The 26,635-nt window shown below is 35.1% G+C and overlaps 1 protein-coding gene across 3 annotated transcripts in view; it reads left to right on the top strand.

Moving 5' to 3' along the window:
• The window catches only part of LPAR1 (lysophosphatidic acid receptor 1), a 291,018-nt gene that overhangs the window by 218,902 nt on the left and 45,481 nt on the right, over positions 1–26,635 (top strand). For all 3 annotated transcript variants that reach the window (XM_074196493.1, XM_074196492.1, XM_074196491.1), the window contains one exon: positions 10,080–10,827. In XM_074196493.1, the coding sequence (XP_074052594.1) occupies positions 10,080–10,827 (748 nt within the window). The remainder of the gene's footprint in view (positions 1–10,079; positions 10,828–26,635) is intronic.

Here is a 26,635-nt window from a genome sequence, read left to right on the forward strand (position 1 = left end):
TAACTCAGTGACTCCCAAATCACATTTCAGTGATTTTTTTTTAACACAAACCAATTTTAAAATTTATGACCTTTAACTAAAGCTTTATCATCTTTATATGTATCTTATTCAGTCTTGGCTAGGAGGAGAAGTAGATTCTTTACTAAGCATCTTTTTCATTTTAGTTTTTATTTTTAGTTTTTTTTTTTTTTTTGCAAGGCAAAAAGTGGCTTGCCTAAGGCCACACAGCTGGGTAATTATTAAGTGTCTGAGACTGGATTTGAACCCAGGTACTCCTGACTCCAGGGCCTGTGCTTTATCCACTATGCCACCTAGCTGCCCCTTCATTTTTCTTGAATAATTTTTTCTTTCAATTAACAAGAGTATATTTTCTCTTCCTCTACCCATCCCCTATTGAAAACAAAAACAACTATCAAAAAAAATCAAATCTATTTAAAAAACCAAAACAGATTCCCGCCTTGGCCATCTTTGCTCTTCATCTTTGCTCTTACATAAGCATAATTGGGCATTGTAGCTATAACCCCTATGCCCCTTCCCCCCCCCCCTTCAAATTCACCTTGTCTTGTGCCTCCACTTAGGAGTTTCTCAAGAAACTTGGCTTATGTTTAGGTTTCTGAAAAAATGAAATGCCCTCAAAATATTCATTTAATAAAACATTGACTGTAGTGAAGGCATTCTTTAACTTGATCCCCAAAATAAAACGGAAGGAATAGGAACAAGCATTTATGAAGTCTCTTTTTTAAAAAATTATTTAAGGCAATGGGGCTAAGTGAAGTCTTTATTCCAGGCACTTTACAAATATCATCTTATTTTTACCTTTATGAGGTAGGTTTAGTTGTTACATTTTACAGTAAAATAGTGTGATTTATAGTAATAAAAGGGGGAAGATTCATGTTGCTTCTTTATTTCCTGCCTCAGAATGATGCTCTTCCTCAGTTCTAGCTCACACTTGATCCAGAAGGTTCATTACCTTCTCTCTGGAAAGTGTGGTTCAGGAACTCTTCTTCCAGACAAGATTACCTGGATTATGTGGTTTCCCTAGAGAGGCTCTGTGGCTATTTAGGCTTCCCTCCAGGAAACCACTTTTTTTGTTTGTACATCTTATAAGTCCGTTCTTTTAGCAGCTCAGCATCCCTTGTTAAAACCAAATCCATGAGCAGTCAGTCTCCTTTAAGGTGAGATAATTTGGATCACACCATATCAAGGGAGCAAAATCAATATTAGAAGAGATATGTCAAAGGACTCATCAGTGATGACACAGTGGATGGACACATGACATAGGCTTAAAGATAAACTGTGATTTGAACTTGCAAATGTTTTATTTAATCCTGAGTAATGGTTCCATCTGGTTGGAGAAAAATGAAAATAGTTAACCCTTATAAGAAATTAAATGGGAATTTTCTGCAAAAGTCATAGATGACACAGAAGAAGTTTAGAAATCGGAATTGCAGCTTTATTAGTACCATAATAATTCAGACTTCTTCTCTGGTACAAAGGGAGGACACAAAATTTTTACATAGATTTTCCAGATTATGGGGGTACCATATCCCTTACCCTTGAAATGTGGAAGGGATAACTGCACTAGAGTTTCAAGAAATAAGAAATCATTTTCCAACTGAGTAAAGGAACATAGGTGAGTTTTTAGAAGAAAAGGAAGAATGAAAGTAATAATATAATTTTCTATAGCTGAATATCAAGGTATGGCCAGAAAAGTTGTTCTCTTTTTCAAGCCAAGAACAACTCTGAAATGCCTCTGGTGGGAATAAGTTTTCCCCATTTACCACAGAATGAATGCTATTCAGGGATATTATGTGGATTTGGCAAGTGAAGAAAGACTCTCTAGCCTCAAGCTTTAAAGATAGATCTCTTTTAAATAGGTTCAGGCTTTATGAAATGCTTAGTCAATCACAGTTCTATAGAATTGGGTGTCAAAGGCAATAATTAAAGAGTCATATAGTTTGTGTTTTTCTCAGATCTTTAAAAAAAAGCAACCGCAACTTTCTGGTCATCTAGGTAGTTTTAAGAGGGAAAAAGAGTACTTTGTTACTTCCCTAAAATATTAGCAGGAACTCTATTGCTTTCAGTGTAATCTGAATTCTTACAAACTTAAGCATCCTTTGTGGGGGGGGTGTGTCTGTCTATATTTTGGGGCAGTGAATAATCTCTTAGTGACCCAAGGTAGATGAATTGACCACCTAAAAAAGTCTGTAACCTTAAATAGTACTGAAATAATATTGAAAGTCTTTGTAGGTATATTTAAAGAACTATTGTGAGTTGAAGTTTTTGATAATTTAAATCATCTACCTCCCTCTCTAATTGAAGAGCTTCAGGCCAAAGTAAAAAAAATTCCTTCCAAAGTCATCCTCTATACAGGGCTCAGAAAGTTCTAAGTGACTCTCCAATCATTGATCATTAGAAGATCTGCATAGTTTCAACTCCAGGACATCATGATCTGAACTAGGTACTCTTTCAAGTTACCTCGTCCCCTTTTCAACTTACTTTCTTCTAGACTATAAGTAATGATGGCCTTTTTTTTTTTTGTGTATCCCTAGCACTAATCTTTGCCTGGCACAACAGGAGAGACTTAAATATTTATAGGATTGGATTGAATTACTTTCTAACAACCTAGAAAGGTCATTACTGAAGCAATTTGCATTTCCATTTTACTGATAAGGAAACTCAAACTCATTAAGATTATATTTCTGTTTGTATAAATACAAATAGTACTTAAAATGATGAAGAAAATGGTTTTCTTCAGTATTTTAAATGTTCACTGAATGATAGTCTATACAAAAGTCTTAAGTTGTTTTGTTGTTAAGAAATTTCAATTGTGTCAGACTCTTTTTGGGGTTTTCTTGGCATTTTACAGATGAGGAAACTGAGACCATCAGGAGAACTGACTTGCTCAGAGTTACAAAGCTAGTTATTATGTTGATTTGAAGTCAGGTTCTCCTGATTCCAGGTTAAACATTCTATTTACAGCTGGGAGGGGACAGAGGAAAGAAAAGAAAATCCCTATGTAACTGGGGTCAGAAGTAGAGATTTTCTTTTCTATTACCAAAACTATTTTACCTTTGTAGATACCAGGACAACTATTCCCATACTTATTTGGGTTTGGCTTTTAATATGAGCCCTGGTGAGGAATTATAATTTTCTTTTGTCATTGTTGCCTTCCTATGTTGCCCATTGATTCCATATTGTGAATTCTAGTCCAGTCTCCTTATCTTTATAAATAAGGAAACTGCCATTAATTTTGTGACTTTGAACCTGTCCTCTGGGGCGCAAAATAAGGCCTAGAGCTCAGTTTCTTGTTCTTTTATTGAGAATTAATCATTTCTACATGATTTAGAATGGAACTTTGATCTTAGGTCATAGGTTACCTTTTTAATTGTCTGATAAAATCTTGTAGGATTCCCTCCCCACCCCCATCTTCCTCACTCCCATTCTGATTCTTAAGTAGGAGTACCATCCATAATACTGAAACTTCAAAAGAGGTAGTTATTTGTTACTAAAAGTTCTTATGTCTGGTTCTTTCTTCCTCTGAGAGTACGAACCCTCTTCCCAAATATTAAATGCCCCTGGGGACCATGTTAAAATAGTCTTACATTAAGATTTAATCATTTATGATTTAGAATGGAACTTTGGTCATTTGTCTCCTTTTCACATCTCAAAATCTTAGAATCTTAAAGGATTCCCCCCTTGCCCTCCTCTGTCCATCTCTACCTACTCTCAATTGTCCCTTCACAAGTACATTGTAAAGATGAGCTCCATATGTTCCTTCAAACTTTGGGCCAGGCAACTTTTGTTATGACTTATTTTGAGATCCATGATAACTTGGAGTAAACTTTGAGAGATCCGTAACATCTTTTCCACTCGTCTGACAAACAAATCTTTTCTCCTTTTGAATGTAGGTAGAAGTGATGGACTGGAAACATTCATGACTTTTTTACTTATTTTTTGAATTCAAGAAATAATTTGCTAAATTTTTACTGTGTGAAGTCATAGGGGATTGCAAAGGAGCAGGTGTTTTTCTTTTGGAGCTAGCAGAGTAGTAGGGGAGATAAGACCTGCTCATAAAAAAGGGTAATACATATCAAGCATTTAGAACAAAGGAGACCCTTGACCTTTGGAACCCATTATTTGATCTGCACTTATTTCTGAAGGACACAATATTCTGTTATTTCCCTTATTACTAGTGATCTTGTCTAACTTTTTGAATTGGTGAATTAATTTCTCAGTTCTCCTTTTTCCTTTCTCCCCTTCTCCCTTCCCCTTTTCTCTTCTATTTCTTTTCCCTCCCTTTCACCTCCCCCTTCCTTCCCTTTCATTTCCTCTGTCCCTGGCCCCCTCCTTCCATTTCCCTCCTCCCTCCCTTTCTTTTCTCCCCCCCCCCCCCTTTATTTCTTGCTGGTGAAGAAGAAAAGAGTCCCTTTTTCTTGGCTGACCATCAAGACAGGCTTAGTGTTTTAGTATTAAAGCCCTAGTCTTGTTTGCTTTGGCATCCTGTGGCTCAATAGAGTATTGAGTACTTTTTGGCCTCTGACCCTTGATTACATGATTTGTCACAGTGGGAAGAGTTAATCAGCTGCCAGCTCTCCCCTGTTTGAACTTTATTAGTGATTTGCTCTGATTACTATCACAGCTGTATTATGTTGGTTGCAACCTTGACCCCAGTCTTGCAAATAGCTAGGGAGTATATCAGGTTATATGAGGCCAGTAGGAAAAGTAGTGGTGTACATCCTTGGTGGAAGGTGGGCTATTAAGAATTATCCATATTTGTTTTCAAGACCTGAAGAAATTGTCTTCCTCACTTTTTTTTAACATACATTGTTGGTACCATTCTAGCTAGTTTTGCTAGTTGATATAATCATCTTTTTCGCATGCTAATTACAACTAAATATATCATATATTATTTATACAAATATATATTAAGTATCTACTATATTTAAGGTATGCTTAAAGGTAGCTAGGCGGTAAAATGGATAAAGTGCTGAGCTTGGAATTCAAATCCAATCTTAGAAACCTATTGTCTTTGTGATCTCAGGCAAGTCACTTAACCCTGTTTATCTCAGTTTTCTCATCTGTAAAATGGGTTGGAAAAGGAAATAACAAACCACTTCAGTATCTTTGCCCAAAAAAACAACAAATGGTGTCATGAAGAGTCAGATTTAACTGAAAAAGAAGTGAACAACAACAACCACCACAACAATAACATGTTTAAGGCATCTCAAAGCCCTGGGAAATTGAAACTAGATTCAGTTCCTATTCCCCAAAGAATTTAGCAACTGATAAAAACAATAGGAGCGCTACAAAAATTAGCATGTGATAGGGCCAAGTTGAGAAATGGACATCTGGTAAGCATAAAAGAGCCTACTATGTGCCAGATGCTGTACTGGACCCTGAACAAAATGTTCTAAGAAAACTTATAGAGGAAGAGATCATAGGAGGATTATACATGAAATTAGGAGATTTTCAAATGACCTCAGAATTCTTCTGGCTCAAAAATCCTGTGGGGGATAGGGAAAAGATGTCTTGGGAAGATTTCCTGGAAGAAGTAGCATCTCTTAAATAAAGAGGATAATCTTAAGAAAATATTCTAGGCATGAGGAATGGCCCATAGGAATGAAAGTGAAAGAATGGAGGCTAAATGAGATTGGGAAATAATACGATATCAGAAGTACAAAGGCTTTCACAAAGAATATGTGAGTTTGGGTCAGAAGTGTACATTGGAGCTATAATTTGGAGAGTCGCGGGTACCAAGCCAAAAAAATCTATTTTATTCCATAAGCAATGTGGAGGAATTAAAAAAAATAGTCAAGTTTAGGAGTGATGAGGATCTGATATAAAATGATAGCTATGTAAATAGAGGCAAGATAGAGCTCTACCCCATGAAGCATGACAACTTTTCCCTCCCTCCACAGAAGTGATTGTTCCCTCCTTGAATTTCTCAGGCTACTAGATTTTATATGTGTGTGTGTGTGTGTATGTGTGTGTGTATATGTATATGTATATATATATGTGTGTGTGTGTGTGTGTGTATGTATATATATATATATATATGTATATACGTATTTAGTTTTTGCAAGGCAATGGGGTTAAGTGGCTTGCCCAAGGCCACCTGGCTAGGTAATTAAGTGTCTGAGGCTGGATTTGAACTCAGGTACTCCTGACTCCAAGGCCAGTGCTCTATCCACTGTGCCACCTAACCGCCCACTCAGGCTACTATATTTGATCTCTTTGTACTTATCCTGTTCTAACTACTACAGTATATGTTATATTTATTACATGTCTTATCATTCATAAATGTAATTTCTTTCTCATTGCTGATATCTAGTATATCTAGTATGTGCCTTATTCATAAAACATGGGTAGAGATTGAACCTGTGTTGTGTTTCATTAATATAGAGAACTTCTGACTTCTCTGTAACTTATAATCTTTTTATTTTTAGCTCATTGGGGTTAAAGTGATTTGCCATGGTCCCACAGTTAGTGTCAAATTTCTGAGACTGAATTTGAAGTCAGGTCCTTTTAAACTCCAGGGTTGGCATTCTGCCACAGTTGCTTAACTGTGTTCTAGCTTCCCCTCACATATAAAGAGTAACCTCCAGCACAGGTGTCAAAACTTCCAAGTGTGTTGTAATTACAAAATGTTTAACAAAATAAATATGAAATAGAAGAGATAATATTAATTTGTAGTTTTCTACAAGTTGACAGGAATTTTTTTTCTGTTTGAATTTGATACAATAAGTTGTCCTTGGATCTCAAAGATCATGACATCAATTGTTATGACGTGCATATAATTTGGATAAAAGTGAGAGGTTGTTGTGTAAAGCCACCATTTTCACTAACTCTTCCAGAAATTAGGTGTGTGACTCATCTAATTCATGTGCTCCCTGATGTTGTGATCTTCAGAACAAAGGACAGACACCAGTTATCACCATCATCACCATCATATCCTACACCTTCTTCTCAGCCTTTTAGAAAGCTGTCTGGAGAACTGAGTAGTTTATTGACTTGACCTGTTCAGTGATAGGTGTATCAGAGGTTGAACCAGGCCATCTAGGCTCCAAGGCACAGATAGAACTGATATGTCATCTTTTTCCACATGGGTGATAAGGGGAAGTGAAAGTTTATCTGTGTCTCTCCATATCTTAGGCATGGATGAGCCAGCTAATTGATGCAGAAATAAAGAAAAAGTACAGACCCTGCCCTCAAAGGAGTTCATAGTCTAATGGGAAGGCAGCATGTAAGCATTTGTGTCCAAACAAGCATGAAGCAGGACAAATTGATAACAATTAACAGAGAAAAGGCACTAAGAATTAAGGAAGGTTTCCTGTAGAAGGTGAGATTTTAGTTGAGACTGCAAGGAAACCATGGTAGATATTACAGTACTCTTTAAATAGGGAAATTGGGAGTCAGAGGCAGGTTTAGGAGGGATAATGAGGAAACACAAGACACATACATCCAAGTTTGGGGGAAATGTACTCACTTATTTTTTCCCCAAGTCACTCATTTGGTCAAGAAACATTGCATATAGTTTTACATTTAAACTGAGTCTAGATGATTTTCAGAAGTACCTGGAAAGACTTAGGAACTGATGCTGAGTGAAGTGAGCAAAACCAGAAAATTGCACACATTAACAGTAACTGTAATAGATTCAGATCACATTGCTGTTGAAAAGAACTAAGACAATTTCAAAAGACTTATGCTGGAAAATGCTATCCACGTCTAGGGAAAGAACTGGAGTTTGAAGGCAGATTGAAATACACCATTTTCATGTCTTCTTTGTTTTTTCTTTTGCATGGTTTTTTCTTTTTGTTCTATTCTCCTTTTACAAAATGAACAATATGGAAATAGGATTAATATGATTATACATTTATAACATATCAGTTTGCTTGCTATCTTGGGGAAGCAGGATGGGAGGAAGAAAAATTTGGAACTCCCTCTTAGAAAAGTGAATGTTGAAAATTATCTTTAAATGTAATTAGAAAAAAATACTAAGAAGTAGAAAAAAATTAGCTGAGCCTAGAATTTTAGGCCCTCAATGGATTAGCTCCCCCAAACATATACCTATGTGATCTTGGGAAACTCACTTAACCTTTGTCTGCCTCAGTTTCCTCAATTGTAAAATGGGAATAATAATAACTAACTCAGAGTTGGGAACAAATGAAATAATCTTTATAAAGCATTCAGCACTGTGCTTGGGACACAGTTGGTGTTTAATAAATGCTTGTTCGCTTCCTCCTTCTCCCTTTTTTTGCTTACAGCCTGACTGCTCATGTCTTTACTCATGCTGTCCTTATGATTTCCTTTGGCTACTCAACACCAATATTTGTTCAAAATTCAGTCATTTGGGGTTTTTTTGGCTAAGATATTGGAGAGATTTGCCATTTTCTTATCCTGTTCATTTTACAGATGTAGAACCAAGGCAAACAAGTTTAAATTTGCCCAGGGTCACACAGATTATGTTTTTCCTTCAGTTTCAAAGAAGACCACGACATCAGGAAGGTGATGCCATAACAAGTAAATGAATTGGATTTCAGTGAGGGGATTCTGTGCTAAGTCACCAGCCTCACTTTCTTCTCCAGAGTCATGTGAGTCCAGTGGCCAGATATGAATCAGGAGGACAGGAGATGGTCCTGGATGCGAGGCAATCAGAGTTAGGTGACTTGCCCAAGTTCACACAGTTAGTGAGAGTCGAGTCAGATTTGAACTCCTGTCCTCCTGACTCCAAGGCCAGTGCTCTATCCACTGTGCCACCTAACTGCCCATAATCCCTTCCTTTAAGATCTGACTAAATATTCTACATATTCTTTCTTTCTGTTTCTGCTTAAAACTTCTTTATATGACTTGTTCTTTTTTGTTTTTGTTATTCTATAGTGTATATACTGTTTCCATGAATTAGTTATAAATATTTCAAGTGTAGTAACTGTTTTCTCTTGTTATGCATTCCCATAGAGTCATATGGGTATTCAATTAATGCTTCAGCATTGAAGACCCTTTAGTTTCCTCCAAAAATTAAATGAACCTTTTATTGTTTGTCTTAATTTAGTTGAAATTCTGCAGTACTTGACTCATGGCTATACCCTGATGCCAAAGAAATAACTATTATTAATAGATGTCACTCAGCCATTATCTATTGAATACCTATCAGGAGATGAGCATTATTTAAGATGTAATGAAAGATAAACATAAAAGACAAATTAGAGTCTGCCTTCAGGGAACATATATACTCTCTATAATCATGATATTGATGAATAAGGAAATGGATTTTAAATTAATTATTTGGCTCATTAAAATGTCCTGAAATGAATTCTTATTCTATCACAAGTATATTTCTTTTCTAGAGAAAATGGTATTGCTTGCTTTTTGCATAGTTTCATTAATACTTGTAAAGATGATTCAAATCAAAACCACTGTGCTTCATAGTTTGGTTAATGAACATTGTTTTGTTAATAGGAAGTCTTTGAGAGTAGCCAGTACTGACCACAAGAATTTTGAGCATACAACGGGCCCTGTGCTATGCTTCTTTGGTCCATCATTTAGAGCTTAAAAGTCTATAAGAAAATGCTTTATGGGATACTCTCTTGTACTTATGTCTTTCTGAGAATCTACTACTTGAAATAGCCATAAAAAATAATGAGATTTTTATGTCGCAAATATAGAGCAACTATGTTTTGAGTTTCTCCAAACAGATACACACACACACGAGCTGTTGTAATGTTCTGCCTCATATTGTGAAATGTTGTATTTTTTAGCAAAATATCTCTATCTACCATGTGGTACTTCCAGCAGACTTCAATGAAATTTGACCACAGAACTCAGACCTTGTTTCGAATTCATTAAACCCGGCTGCCTTTAATCTTGAGGGCAGTTATAGTGTGACAAGCCCCATAGTTTTAACACAGCTCATGGAATGTTATTGCATAGCATCAAGTTTCCAAATTCTTTATTTCTTTTTTTTTATGACAGCCATATTCAAAGAAAATGTTGTTAACTAGGTAGAATATCTTTTAAGTTCTGATCTCTAGTATTTTTTCTTTTTCTGTTTTGTTTTAATTCCCTCCTTTCTCTTTTAGTCCGTGGCTATGAGTGAACCACAATGCTACTACAATGAGTCCATTGCCTTCTTCTACAACCGGAGTGGGAAGTACCTTGCCACAGAATGGAATACTGTCAGCAAACTTGTGATGGGACTTGGAATCACTGTCTGTATCTTCATCATGTTGGCCAACTTGCTGGTCATGGTGGCGATTTACGTCAATCGCCGCTTCCACTTTCCTATTTATTACTTAATGGCTAACTTGGCTGCTGCAGACTTCTTTGCTGGACTGGCCTACTTTTATCTAATGTTCAACACAGGACCCAATACACGAAGACTCACCGTAAGCACTTGGCTTCTTCGCCAGGGTCTCATTGACACTAGCCTGACGGCCTCTGTGGCAAACTTGCTGGCTATAGCAATTGAGAGACACATTACAGTTTTTCGAATGCAGCTGCACACTCGGATGAGCAACCGGAGGGTGGTGGTTGTTATTGTGGTCATCTGGACCATGGCCATTGTAATGGGTGCTATACCCAGTGTGGGCTGGAATTGTATCTGTGACATTACTAACTGTTCCAACATGGCACCCCTCTACAGTGACTCTTACTTAGTCTTCTGGGCTATTTTCAACCTGGTTACCTTTGTAGTAATGGTAGTCCTGTATGCCCATATCTTTGGCTATGTCCGACAAAGGACTATGAGAATGTCTAGGCATAGTTCGGGACCAAGGAGGAATCGAGACACTATGATGAGTCTCCTGAAGACTGTGGTCATTGTACTTGGTAAGTACTAACTTGGTTAAAAATTTCCTTTCCAAATCCTCATGCTTTAAACAATCAATAGATTATGTATTAATATGTATGGATTAATAAATTTATGTGCATATTAAGCAGGGAAAGAAAAAACAAGTTGACCTTAAAACAGTCTTTGGGTGTTAGGCCTGCTACTGTGTCTGTTGGGGGTGGGTTACCCTAGTGGTATCATAATGATATAAATGCCCATCTATTGAAGACTTTCTTCAGTTGAAAGCTGAAGTTGAAATTTAGTTTCATTAAATATTAAACTTCAAAAAACTTTCCTTAGTCTATATGATTATGCCATAGGCCTTGTTTGTATTTTTTATTTAATTATAAGATACAAAGCATTCTCTATCAGCTTTTGTAACTATAGTTGTTTAACTGAGTTGTTTTTGCTCTGGTTTCTTCTGTAGCATTGGTGACCCTCTATATATCCATAAAGTGAGTTATGAATGACAAAGCAATGTCTTTGTGCTTCTTTACTTCAGCAGATGAAAGTACTTAAGATTTTGAATAGAAAAGATTTATATTCTCATGTCAAGGTATATTTAAATTAATATGAATTTATTCTAAATTTTAATAGGCAAGAAAATCCTGTGGAAGGGACTTGTTCATAAGACTTCTCTCATCAATACAAACTGTATGGTCAAGATACTGATTTTAGTTCATTTATAAATATTCCTAGTTAGACAAGTATCTAATTATAACTTTCTCCACTAAGAAAATCTATTAATGTTTATTATTTGTCATAGAATGGAAACAAGTATAAGTTAAAGAACCTAATTATAAGATGGTTTAATTTATAAGACCATCCTATAGCATGAACCTTAAAGAGAGAATTATGGAAGTACTTTAATGTGTTATCTATCTTTTGAGGCAAGTTTTGAAAGAATATTAATATCACTCAAGTATTATCTTGGAGAGGCAATATGGCAGACATCTGAGAGTTGCTTAGAGTCAAGAAGAACTGAGCCCTGTCTTTGAACCCATACTTGCTTTATTACCTGGCAAATTACTTAACCCCTCAGGGTCACCAGGCAGCTCTCTAAAATAGTTGCAATGGAAATGCCCTATATTCATCTTAGGGACTCCCTATATTGATTAAATCACAAATCCTGTTTAAAAAAAAGTGTAATGTTCAATGCTATCAGATAAACATTATAGGTTATTTTTTAAGTTCAACCATTATGTGACTAATATTCAATTATTCTTACTTCTTTTCCTGTCAGTGCTCTCTTGAATTAAGAATGTATGGTCCTGGATGCAGATCTCAGAATCAGATATCCAGTAGTGCTTATCTCAGAATCAGATATCCAGTAGTGCTTACCTGGCAGGCTCAGGGTCTAAATTCTGTGGTCATACAAAGGTGATTTGGTAAACTCTAGACTAGCCTTAGTGACATCACAGAATGCATGTTTCAGTCTTTCATTTTATTTCATGATTGTAGGATTTAAAACTGGCTATGATCTGAATAGAGGTAATCTATGACAGCCCACCCCTTCATTTTACAGGTGATGCAATAAGCCTATCGAAGTCACATAATTTGTTCAGATCATAATTGGAACTCGCAAATTAAATTTGAGTGTAACTTGTACTCTTTAATTTTGTTAGAAGTTTTGTGGAAGAAATAGACAAAATGTTGTATGGTTGAGTTTAAATCTTATCTGACTTATTATGAGGGAAAAGAGAAAAAATTGTAGTTGACTTAATAGGAAAAATGAGTAGAATCCTGTAGAATGAAATAGATAAGATGAGAGATGGATAACTTAAAAGAGGAGCAGAGCAGTGGATTTACTAACCTATCACAAATAGTTTTGTATTTCTTCTTCTTTCCTGTTCTCTTTCACTACTCCTATTGACTTAAAAAAAATCCATGGACCTTTCTTCAGTTTCTAAATATACCCCTTGTGTTCAGACAGAAATAAAATTAATTTGAACTTAATTCGTAGGAATTGAACCCATTCTATGGAAAGTTTGAATGTTTCATAAAGTTGTATTTTTTGGTCCATTAGCCAAATTCTTAACCAGTAGTCACTAATATGAAGCTTTAAAGATAACACAATAATTATTCATATATGTGTGTAACTCTGTATAAGTAATCTTCCCCTTCAGATTTGCAAGAGAAAGGGAAGTAGAAATTTACAAAGAGAGGTGCCTCTTGCTCTTCTCCTGTTCCATATTCATAGAAATAAGAGGATTTTAGTCCAGGACCTAACTGAAATTTAACAGATGAAAAGGACTAAAACAAAATTTAATTTCAAGCGCTATCCTAGGTTGCAGCTGCTTTAAGGATTTCAAAGACCAACAATCGACTGATCCAGAAAAAATGGTTAGGAAAAGAAATTGTAGTTTTGATCTGAGATTAAGAAGACCCTTGTCACAGAAGCACTGAAAAACCCTAGTGGGGTATATTAGTAGACTTGTAGACCACTGAGATAATTGCCTTTGGAAATAACTTTATATTTTTTTCATTCAATTAAACTTTTAATTTTAGGCATGTTTAGCATGGAAGATTTATGAGTTAAAAGTCTGAATTCTTAAAAGTCACTTTAAAAATGAATGTATATTTTCAGACCCAGAAACTCTGGCTAATTATGTTTGGAATTTTGTAGGGAAACTGATGCCAACTATGACTGGCTATTAACTTTAAATCAGGTTATGACTCCAAACATTATTGTTCACATTGAAAGGACTGATTCCCCTTTTCATGTTGTCTCATGTTGATCTCTGCATTTTCTCTTGTCTCCTTAAATGAGAAGAATGTTTTAGGAAAACATATAGTCAGATTTTTCTCCCTTGTTGTAATAAACATGGCTCTTAGTTCATCTGTCAGTTGTTTGTTGCTGAGTGAACGTAGTATAAGGGTAGAATTGTTCAGCTTCAGGGGTTCATTTCTGAGGTTAACTTCTAGGGCTTATCCCCTTAGTCATTAGTAGATTATTTGCCCTTACAACTCCAGACCAATCCATTAAAGACAGTGGAGATGGAAACTCTACAAACTTCAATCGTATACTAGTCTGATTTTAAAAACATCATTTAAGAAATACGTTGATATTTGACAAAAAAGATGGTTTTTTTAATGTGGAGACCTATAAACTTGACTTTGTGACTATGAACTCATGGTAGAAATCAATGTAGCAATCTTACTTGTTTATGACATTAATTGATTGCTTAGGAATTACCAGTGATATTTTTCATTTTTTAAAATATCTTTGTGGACAAGATGTAGAAGTGTGACTTAATGAATGATATAGTGGCATGGCTTTTGAATTGCGTAAATGACTAGACTCATCATATGATATGTGTTTTAATGTCAGCCTGGAGGAGTAACTCTACTAGGTGGCCCAAAGATCTGTCTTTGGCCCTATTCTTTTCAAACATTTTGATCAAGGTCTTAGATGAAGGATTTAGATAGCATACTTATCAAAATTGTAGATGATACAAAGCCGAGTGGGATAAGATAACTGTCATAAGTGAACAAAAATTATGGTCTTGAACTGCATTAATGGAGGCTATAGTTAGACATACTCTGAGCTGAGGTCTATAGGCCTCACCAGACAGCCAGAGGAATTAAAAAAAAGTGCTTTTTAACTCTTTTTTAAAATTCTTCTGCATAGGATTACAAAAGAAATCAATTATATTGAAATCTAATTAAGGGGGGGAAAATATTTTTTATAGTTCACAGATCCCAGACTAAGAATCCCTGATCTATAGTATTAAATTAATATTTAGATACTGACCAACAAGAACACAGTCCAAGATGATGATTAGGAGGAAGATGAAAGGTTTATAAACTTTAGTTGAAATATCTGAAATATATTTTATCTAAACAAAAGAAGACTTATGGGATGACTTCATGTATTAGAAAGGCTTGCATATGACAGACTTATTTTGTGTTGATTTAAAATACTCCTTAACATTTAAAGTTGCTCTCTAATTGTGGTGGAGAAAAATTGAAAATATAAGGGATGCTTATTAATTGGGGAATGACTGAAAAAAATTATGGAATATGATTGTGATGGAGTACTAATGTTCTGAAGAAATGATGAAAGGCATTATTTTAGGAAAAGCTGATAAGACTTAAATGAACTGTGAAATCACATGAAAATGAAGTCCCCAGAATCAGGAGAACATTGTATATAGTAACAATGTTGCATGATGATTAACTGTGGAAGATTTAGCTATTCTAATCAATTAGACAGTTCCAAAGGACTCATGGTAAAAAATGCTATCCACCTCTACAGACAGAATTCATGAACTTTGAGTACAGACTTAAGCTTACTTTTTTTCCTTTATTTTCTTGCCTCATGACTAATGGGGGTGGGGCTAGGGAGGGAGCAGCAATTAGAGTTGCCTTGGGAGGTCATTTATTCATGCTTGCCCAGCAGGAAAGTTTGCTAGGTATAAGATAATGAGGTGAATTTGCTTGATTAGAAGAAAATTCTTTCTTTCCATTTGACTCCTGCTTTTTGTCAGTCTAACTTCATACAGGCTAAATAATTTTGGTTTTTTGCAGTGTTAATAGGGTAACTCATTCCTAAATGATCCCAAACCTTTAAGCTTGCTGTATCCTTATCACTTACTACACACAGGATTCCTACTAAACCAGGAGCAATATCAAATATTTCCTCTATTGTGTTTAGTACTTGAGAGTATGATTATCACTGCTTCTGTCTCCTCCTCCCTTTCTCCCATCTCCTATGAAAATATAGTTTGAGATAAATTACTTTAGCAGTGTCTGAATAGAGGGCAGCTAGGTGGTACAGTAGATAGAACATCAGCCCTGGAGTCAGGAGGACCTGAGTTCAAATCCGGGCCCCAGACACTTAATAATCCCCTAGCTTGTGTGACCGTGGTCAAGTTATTCTTTTAACCCCATTGCCTTAAAATAAAAACAAAAATAAATAAATAAACAAGCAATGTGTGAGTATATGTTTTATATGGTTTTTTTTAAAGGTTTTTGCAAGGCAATGGGGTTAAGTGGCTTGCCCAACGCCACACAGCCAGGCAATTATTAAGTGTCCAAGGCCGGATCTGAACTCAGATACTCCTGACTCCAGGGCCGGTGCTCTATCCATTGAGTCACCCAGCTGCCCCCACTTTTTTAAGTAAAAAAAATGCTTTTTATATCCTTTAAAAAATTTCATAGATATTTAAAAAATAACCAGAAATGTCCTTTTCTGAGGTATGCATATTTCAACTAAATAAGAACAAACGTTTTTTAAATAGGGTGTGACATCCAAAAGTCATTTGTGCAATAAGCCTTATAAAATGATGTGAGAAAAACCCCTGGGTAATAGTAGATGACTTAATTAGTTCCACTTCACTCCTTTCTTACACAAACAGCATTAAAAAAAAACAAACAAACAACTTTTCTGTGCTGGGGAATGGATGATCAATCAACTCATTAATTAGCTAGCACTTATTAAGAACCTGACATAAGCCAGATGGAGTATAGGGAGAGCTTCACAGAAACCCTAGACCATTCTAGGCAAGATGGACAGCAGTTTGTTCAAAGATATGATGAGGGTGGAAGATAATCTTTCTGTGCTGAGGAACGCAGGTAGTATAGTGGCTAATAAAGTGCTAGAGTCCAGAGAGATGTGTTTGTTCAGTTTCCTCATCTGGAGAAGAAAATGGAAAACCACACCAGTATTTTTGCCAGGAACAACCCAAAATGGGATCACAAAGTGTGGGAAGCAACATGACATGGTCAGTCAAAGAGGTCTTTCCCATATGCCACAGATAAAGGAGTAATAAGTCTGATTTCTAAGCCATGAGAGACATTACTTCCCTAAGAAACATTCTTTGATGTATAATGTAACCTTGGCTGGGCCTATGGAAAGGAAAGGATTGTTGATTAGAAACTTGTTTAATAGAATAGAATAGAAGCTTATTTAATAATTTCAAGTATGAAATCACTGATAAATGTAGGAAAAAAACTTACTGATGAGGAGAAATGAACAAAAAAATATGAAGAAAGCCACTATAATGAACAAGTATTGGTAACAAAGGAAATTGAGTTAAAATTGTTTTAGAAAGGATTGCAACCAATTTGATGCAACCTCCTGAAATGACTGGTATAATTTCAAGAACCCCTGGTTCAGAAAAATAACCAGTGATTTAAATGAAAAAAATAAAACAAACCAAAAAACAAAACCTAATCAATAACATAAACAAGGCAAACAGGGTTAAGTGGCTTACCCAAGGCTACACAGCTAAGTAATTATTAAGTGTCTGAGACCGATTTGAACCCAGGTACTCCTGACTCCAGGGCTGGTGCTTTATCTACTATGCCACTAGCCACCCTAAACTAAATCTTTTAAGGAAGAAATTCTTCAAAAACATGAACAAGAGATTAGAGAATTTAGAAGAGAAGGCAGATGCTCCCTCAAACATCAAACTTTTCTCTGGGGGAAAAATGGTATGGTATTTTATTTTATTTTATTGCCAGTTTCAGATTCTGTCTCCTCCCTCTCTCTTGCATTGAAGGCAGGAAATACAAAGGTCATTAGAAATATGAAGTCATGCTAAACAAATTTCCACATTAGACACATTTAAAACAGAGAAACAAGAAAAAGGAGAAAAAATATGCTTAAATCTGCACTCTGTCCAGTTCTCTTTCTCTGGAAGTGGATGAATCATCATGAGTATTTTGAAATTGTGGTGGGTCGTTGAATTGATCAGAGTTATTAAAAGTTTATTTTTATGATATTGCTATTACATACAAATTGTTCTCCTATTTATGCTTACTTTACTTTTTTATCAGTTCATATACGTTTTTCTAGGTTTTTCCAATCAGTGTTGTCAGAAAATTCATCTTCCTGAGTTTAAATTCAATCTCAGATACTTACTAGTTGTATAACCCTGGGTAAAGTGGTACACCATTTTAGTATCTTTTAGCATGTAAACCCTAGATGTTATCATGACTGAAACAACTATTTTGAACACAAAAATGATGGGACAGATGAAAAATTAAAGAGAACTAAACATTATGTTTGACAGTACCTATAAGGATTGTATAAAACAAGAATGCTGAATCTAAAGGTAGAAGTCAAAGGGATAATCTAACAATAATGGGTCTTCTGGTTGGAAAAAATCATGAAAAAGAAAATTTTAGTTCTATACTTCAAGCAGTGAGACTGGAATATAGGAAAATTGTGCATAAATATTAGAAACAGATATATATCAAGAGAATCCATAGATCCCCAACAGAAAGGAACCTTAATTTGAACCTACCATGATAAAATTCAAAATTATGTCATCAAAAAGAACATTTTTTTAATATCAGGAATAAAAACAGTTTCCATTTCAAGGACAGGCAATCAGAATAACAAAAGATTGTTCCTTGTTTATTAAAAATACTAGGAAAAATCAGAACATGATTATCTGAAAAGTAAAGACTGGATAGCACCCAAATATAATACATCCTGCAAGCTGAAATGAAGCTTCAAAGAAAATAGTGGACATTCAGCACAAGGAAAGAATTCAAGTCATTCCTTCAAAAGAATTCAAGTGTGAGCAAGTTATTCAAGATGTAAACATATTACATAATCTTTACATAAAGAAGTAAAACACTCAAAAAACATTGAAATTATTCGAAATTGAGTCACAAAGAACTAAAAAAATGTGAGGAAACCATAATGGGAAAAATCAGGAGATAGGGAGAAGTTAATTAAAACTTCAAAGACAAAAAGTGAGAGTGTGATAATAAAAAAATTCTTAGTGGAGAGAGGGGAGTATGGGATGATGGGTAGACCAGGAAAAGAATGATCAGGTCTCAGAAGGGTTGAACCATAGATTATAGATTACCTGGAAAGAGTAGAGTTTGTTTCTGCTAAGAGAAAGGATTCATAGGACATCAATAGGAAGGGAAGAATATTGAGGTTCAGCTAATAGGGTGATGATTAATTTAAGATTAACTTAACTCTAATCTTACACTGAGAGAAAAGAGATGCTCCTTCAGTATCAGAAAATAATTCTACAGAACTACAAAAGCAAAACAGGTTACTTGAAGGCTTTTGGGGGAAGGTTTACACTTAAGAAGGACAACTTCTGCAAGATCATGCTTCTCTGAAATAATTTCCAGTACAAGGAAGATGTGGTTAGGAGTCTGGAAAACATGACCTAAGGTCATGGGGGTCAAGAGTTTTAAAAAGATGATGACATAACATCAAAAGTGACAAAAGTAAGAAGACAAATGCAAAGAATAGAATTGTCTTCTGCATTTAGGTTATAAAGTATTTTTCAGAGCATCCTACTGACATCTTTAAAAAACCCCAACATTTTTGTGAATAGATTCTAGAGTAATCAAAGAGGGAAGGAACTAAGAATGGGGGCAGATAAAATCATTTCTTTGTGGGAGCATTACAAATCAATGAAATTAAGAAAATTACTATGGGGTTGAGGAGAAGATTCATTCTTATTTGTTATGGAAAGAAAAGTAAAGGTGTAGAACAAATTAGAATGACAATGAGATAGACTGAGCCAAGCTCAAATGAAACATAGCAATAAAAGTATATTCAAGAAATCTGATATTGGAAAGAGTAACCCGTACTAGTTGATATGATCCTAGGCAAGACTTTTAACTTTGCTTCAATTCCCTTCATCTCTTTGAGGGTAGCAAGATGGCTCAGTGGATAGAATGCCAGACCTTGAGTCAGGAAAACCTGAGTTCAATTGCAGCCCCAGACACATATTAACTGTTTGTCTCAGTTCCTTCATCTATAAAATGATTTGGAGAAGGAAATTAATTGCAAATCATTCCAGTATCTTTGTCAAGAAAACTCCAAATGAGATTACTAAGAGTCAGCCTAAAAAAACAACTGAAGAAGAGTGCTGAGAATAAATATCAGATAAATGTTAATAAAAGAAATTGCATATAATGAATGAGTTTAAGAGAGGATGGATATTGAATAATTATAAACATAGGCAGCCATGTGGTATGTTGGGTTGAGCATTGGACTTAAGAATTGATTAAAAATATTGGAGTTGGGGCGGCTAGGTGGTGCAATGGATAGAGCCCCTGAGTTCCAATCCAGCCCTGGACACTTAATAATTACCTATCTGTGTGACCTTGGGCAAGCCACTTAACCCCATTGCCTTGTGAATATAAATATATGCCCTCTCTGCTTCTGTTTCCTCATCTATAAATGAAAATGATAGTTCCTCATATAATTGTGAAGGTCAAATATGATTATGTGAACTGTTCAAGGGAAAGAGAGAGATGAAAGACCTTGGAACAGTTGCAATTACAAGTTACTTATAGTAAACATTTAAAGGACAATTTTAATAATATAAAAAATTTTCTCCAAAATAGAAAAACTCTTGTTTTGAGAATCTCCTTTAGCTGCTTCTTGACTTCTCTCATTGATCCAGTCTTTAATTTGAAATACTTTGGCTCACCAGGCTTAAATCTGAAAATAAGTGAAAAGGTTTCTTAATGCTTTTTAATTATCTGATTTTGTAGTATATTGGCATTATCTGTAATTAATAGCAAATATAAAGGAATCATGAAAACATAGGGAGATTTGTATGAACTGAAAGAACAATCTGTATAGTTAAGGGCAGCTAGGTGGTTTAGTGGAAATAGAGTGAGTAGGACATGAATTCAAATATGACTTAAGATATTTACTAGCTGTGTGACTGGGCAAGTCACTTAACTGATTTTACTGCAGTTTCCTCATCTAACAAATAAGCTAGAAGGAAATGGCAAACCCTTCCATGCCAAGAAAGCCCCAAATGCGATCATGAAGAGTTAGATATGGTGGCTCAGTGGATAAAAGCACCGGCCCTTGGAGTCAGGAGTACCTGAGTTCAAATTAGACATGACTGAAATAACTGAACAACAGTAAGATTGTCTACTTTTTTTTTTTGGCAAAGCATTGGGGTTTAATGACTTGCCCAAGGTCACACAGCTAGGTAATGAGTAAGTGTCTGAGGTCAGATTTGAACTCAGGTATTCCTGACTCCAGGGTTGGTGCTCTATCCATTGCATCACCTTCCCTTTTAAAAATGGATGTATGAAGGGTGACCCAAAAGTCTTAGTGCTATTAAAACCTAAAAGCTTACTACTTCATTCTTGATATGCACAACAACAAAAGGTGGTACAGTGGATAGTGTGCTTGGTTTAGAGTCAAGAAGAACTGAACTCACACGTGATCTCATTCACCTAACTGGCTGTATGACCTGGTGCAAGTCACTTAAGCTATGTTTACCTCAGTTTCCTCATCTGTAAAATGGGGATAATAATTGCCTTTACTTCCCAGCGCTGTTGTAAGAATCAAATGAGATAATATTTGCAAAACTCTTAGCAGAGTGTCTGGCACATATTATTATATGAATATAAGTTAATATTATTATTATCATGGTGCTTAAAAAGGTTGTGTAAAGTGAGGGGCAACCAGCTGTGATTACTGAAGTCTTCCTCTCTCTTCCTTGGTTTAAAATAATTACCTCATTTCTTCTGCTCAGAAATGAATGATTCTAAATATCCTATAGGTTCAATCATATTATGTACTAGTCTCTTTGCAGGAGATAAAAGATAAAAAGTATCTTCAGAAAAGTTTAATTTTCCATTTGCTGTAAGATGATTTTCTCTACTAATTGGTAGCTCTGACATTTCTTTAGAGCCTTAGGTGGTACATGTTGTCTCGAGGAAACTCAATGGCCTCATGGATTTCAATGAAGATGACATTGTCTAGACTGAGCCTGGCCCTGGCTTTACTTAAACTCTGGCAGACCTTCTGTGCCAGTGGAAGGGTTATTTTAATGCTCCAAAGCAAACATTAGGATGTAGTTGGGTGACACATCAATAACAAGATCTTCGAGCATAGTTGGGATTTAATTTGGCTTAAGGTGACTGGAAACTCATGGCTTCACCTATTTATCTCCCAGTGGAGTTCTGTTGACAGAAGAAATACTGAATTTTAATTGCGTTTTCCATGAGATCATTCTAACCTAGTATTCCTGCACTGAGAAGCATCTTTTCATGTGGCAGACACAAATTCATTGACTTGGGTTATTTTTCTTTCTCTTGGGAGAGAGAAGATGACCACATAGGAACCTAGTCTTAAAGTGCCTGGACAGGGGAATGATTAAGTACAAAGAATAAAATGACCTTGCTTCAGTCCAGGAGGGACAGAACAGCTTTATTCTTCAAGGAGCTCACACTGACTTTGCCAGTTTTTGCTGGGGCCTGTGGCACAGGATCTCTGCCTTGTATATTGATTCAACCCTAAGGGAAAAATAAGTCTGTAAACTTGGAGGATTGGAACCAGCAATTTTGGGGTCTGGACATTAGTCACTTGCTGTCCTAAAACAGTCTTTGGATGCTTGCTATTTTAGATAAGTGTATTTTTCTCTACGTATTTAGCTTTGGGACTAGAGCTTCTCATTTAATTTGACAAAAAAAACCTAGTATCTTGAGAAAAATTAAAAAGTAAATTAAAATTATTTCAACTCAAGGAGCATGATTTTCATTGTCTCCTTAGATTATTTAGAAGAAAAGAAACCTTCCCTAGATGTAAGTTTGTTCTAGAATATACATTTGTTGAATTATAAAGTGATAATTTCTATGAAACCATTATTAACAAAGACCTTAGTTCATTTAATGCTTCAGACAGTATTAGATATATGACCTTGGGCAAGTAATCTCATTTCCTCATCTGTAAAACAGAAGGGTTGGTTTTTGATGATCCCAAGTCTCTTCCAGCTATAAATCTGTTTCTATTCCTGGAAACTATATTCTCCTGGCACATATATTTGAGTAATGAATTTTGGAGCGGTCTGTATGAAGTAATACATTTTACAGGGATTTTTTTTGAGACAATCAGGATTAAGTGACTTGTGTAGGATCACACAGTCAGTGAATGTTGAGGTTGCATTTGAACTCAGGTCCTCCTGACTCTAGTGTCAGTTTTCTGTCCACTGCTCCACCTAACTATTCTATTTTACACTTTTTAAGACACTGATCCATACATTAACTCATGTGACTTTTTATAATAGCTCTGAGACCTAGATAAATACTGCATTATTATCATAAGCAAAAAAAGTATAACAAATAGAGCACTGGACCTGGAGTCAGGAAGACCTGGGTTCAAATGGGGCCTCAGATATCTAACTAGCTGTGTGTTTGATTCTGGTTAATAAGTCCCTTAACCTCTGTCTTCTCCAGTTTTCTCATTTGTAAAATGAGAATAATAATAGTATCTATCTCACAGGGATGCTGTGAGGATCAAATGAGAAAATATTTTGTAAAACATACTACAAACATTAAAGCACCATGAAAATGTGATTGTCATCATTATCAACATCATCTCATTTAGAGAAGGAAGTATTGAATTTCACAGGGACAAACTGATTTATACAAGGTCACATGGCTAATATGACCAGAGTCAAGACTTCTGAATTCCTGTCCCAGTCTTTTTCTCTCTATAGGGCAGGTGTTAAACAGTGGAATACAACCTGAACCAGATTCAAGTGTAATTGAGAAATATTTAATAAGATAAAATACAAGAGAACATGATAGTGTTATGATGTGTCCCATAGAGATCCTTGACAATTTAATGGCCCCCATTTCTGTGTACATTTACTCTCACTGACTGCTTTTTATCCCTACCAAATTGCCTTCCTCTTTTATGTATAATTTTGAATTATCATCTTGTTTCTTTTTATCTGAATTATTGAGAACTCACTACTTAAAGCTTCATTAAGGGTCCATGCTTTATGTTTTCCCATATTTCTTTGCATTGCTGATATTAGTTTCTTATAGCATAATAATATTTTGTTATATTCATATATCTCAGTTCACCAGTCTATGTATAATTACTTGGTTTCTGGTTTTTGCTACTATTTTATGGAGAGGCAAGTACTCACAAGGTGGTCAGGAGAAGCGATGAAAGGACACTTTCAAGGTCTCTCTGAAGAACTTTGGAATTGATTATGAGACAAGGGAGATACTGGCAGAGTGCCTGCATCCAAGAAGGTGCTATGCTTATGAGAAAAGCAGAATTATAGTAGCTCAGAAGAAATGTGAGATGAGCAAATTTAGAGTCATCTCCATCCAAATGTGCACATGGACTATTTGTGCTTCACCTGTGATAGATCTTTCTGAACTTGTATTGATCTGATTAGCCATAATCAGATAAATTGTACCTTGACTACAACATAGCAATATAATTTTGGTCCTCTTTGATATGAAGGACAACAACCAATCCAAATCTGTTTCCAGTTTTTTGCCACCTCAAAAGTACTATAATAGTTTCTTGAATATACAATTTTTTTTCTCTTTCAACTTTTATACTCTTTGGAATATAGTTCCATTGATATGATCTCTGTGTCAAAGAGTATGAACTTTAGTAACTTCTCTTGCATAATTCCAATTGTTTCCAGAATAATCCAACTAACAACCTGTCCATTGTGTATTAGTGAGCTTCTCTTTTGTGACTTCTTCAATGTTGACTACTTGCATCTTTTGTCATCTTTGTCAGTGTTGCTTTAATTGCATTTCACCTTTACCTTTTAATTGGCTATATATTAACTCACTGAAGCTTTGATAAAAAGTTCTCATGCCAGACTGTTTATTTTTGTTTAGTTGTTTTTTGGTCATGACCTTTAGTTAGCCTTCATTCAATCTTTCCTTTTGTTTAATCATTTCAGTCATGTCTGGCTCTTCATGACCTCATTTTGGATTTTTTTTGGCAAAGATACTGGAATAGTTTAGAATTTCTCTTCAAGTTTATTTTATAGAAGAAAACTGAAGTAAACAGGGTGAAGTGACTTGCCCAAGTTCACACAACTAGCAAGTGTCAGGGACCAGATTTGAATTCAAGAAGAGTCTTCCAAACTTCTTATCTGGTACTCTATCCATTGAGTCACCCTAGTTGCCCTTGACTATGTATATCAGAATAAATTGTTTATTAATTGTCTCAGATTACAAAGGTACTTGAAAAGTTTTCTCCACATTCAGCTGTGTCAAGATTTTTCATTTTTTACTCCCAGCACTGTGTGGCCTATGAATACAGGTGGTTTTCTTTATCACTTTTATACTCAGGTCGTGTTTTGGTTCACTTTATTTGTCCTACTTCTACTTAAATCTCACAATTTTTCCTTTCTTCCCAATGCTAGTTTACCAATCTTAGATCGATTGGTTCTGTTTCAATAGCTATGCTTATGCAAATATCATTTAGGGCCCATAATGCCATTTTTCTATGCCACATTAGCCCTATGCAGTCTCACCCATAATTTTAATAATATATATATATATATATATTTGCTAGAAATATGCTTTTATTAGAAATTGCATTGTTGGTTAAATTTCAAGGTCACTGTCTTACATTAAATGTTGATTGATAAGAGAAAGTTTATTACTTAAATATTTTTATTATTGACAATAAACAAAAGAAAACTACCATTTCCTTCATAAGATGTAAATTTTCCTAAAATGCCTGAAAGAATAGTTTGGAACAGTATCTCTTTTTTCTAGTCTTTTGAATTGTCTTTGGACTTTTCTAAAACAAACCTAAGAAAGTTTTGTAAAACAGAATGAATTTGAGATTTGAACCTTTAATTTGGAAATGTTTATCCAATATCCCACTTTTTCCCTTCTAAGTGAAATTTGTTACACTATCATTGTTTTCTGAAAATGAAAGGCACAGTAAATAAAAGTAGGAAAGGGAAGGATTTTTAGATTGGGAAATTTATTATATAAAATGTTTATCTATAATTGTTTTTAATGTAAGGGTTTCTAGCAGAACAAGTATATTTCTAAAATTTTTTTCTTAAAATACTTTAAAAATTCCTACTAATTTATGATTTTACCCATGGGAAATAGGTTGGAAATTTGATCATTCTCACTTAAAAATAATAAAAATAAAGATTTATTTTCCTTTAAGACTCCTTAGAACTATGACTTATGGAAACTCTCACATTGCTTAAGCCTGGCATTTGGTTTTATATTATTTTAGAGGGGAAAAACTCCCTCTGGGACACCTAGACCTAGGAGTAGGAAAAAATCCGTGGGGTAGGGAATGATGTTTCACTTTTTTTTAAAGTTTAATTTCATTCAAATGAAGGCCTTCTGCAGATCAGGATATTTACAGAAAAAGAAAAAACTTAATCACTCATTTAGTACATTTTTTTGGGATGAATGATAAAAAATGTTTTGTCCCCAACATTCTCCCAAATTGAGAAAGTATTTCTGTTTTCTAGATATTATACTAATCATTAAAATAGTAGGACTATTGCCCTTCCATGTGTAATGATGATCTTCTTGATCCATTGGTAGTAAGTATCCTACCTCCCTTTCTATTTAACATTTATATTGTGCTTTAAGGTTTGCAAAGAACTTTACAAATATGATCTCATTTTATTCCAACAACAATCCTTGAAGATAAGTACTATTATTATTTACAGATGAGGAAAATGAGCAGAGAAAGAATATATGTCTTTCCCAGGATTACTCAGTAAATAGCTGAGGTTTTATTTTCTGACTTCAGACCTATTCACTGCCCTTTATTCTTTTCCTGATGTGGTAGCTAATAGGGTATGGAGATAAGAAAAACATAGATGACTCTGGAGAAGAATAGTGAGGGTGGTGAACAAAGGACAAACAACAACAGCTGAGCGTCTTTTGGTGTTCTACTCCAGTCAGACCACATCTGGAATATTAAGTTGAGTACTGAAGGCCATATTTTTAGGTAAGACATGGTTAATTTATAGAACATGTAGAGGAGGGCAACAGGATGATGGAGTGTGCCTTAAGTCCATCTTAAAGAAAGTAAATTGAAGGAAT

The sequence above is a fragment of the Macrotis lagotis genome, chromosome 8 (assembly GCF_037893015.1).
Source record: "Macrotis lagotis isolate mMagLag1 chromosome 8, bilby.v1.9.chrom.fasta, whole genome shotgun sequence".
Taxonomy (NCBI): Eukaryota; Metazoa; Chordata; class Mammalia; order Peramelemorphia; family Peramelidae; genus Macrotis; species Macrotis lagotis.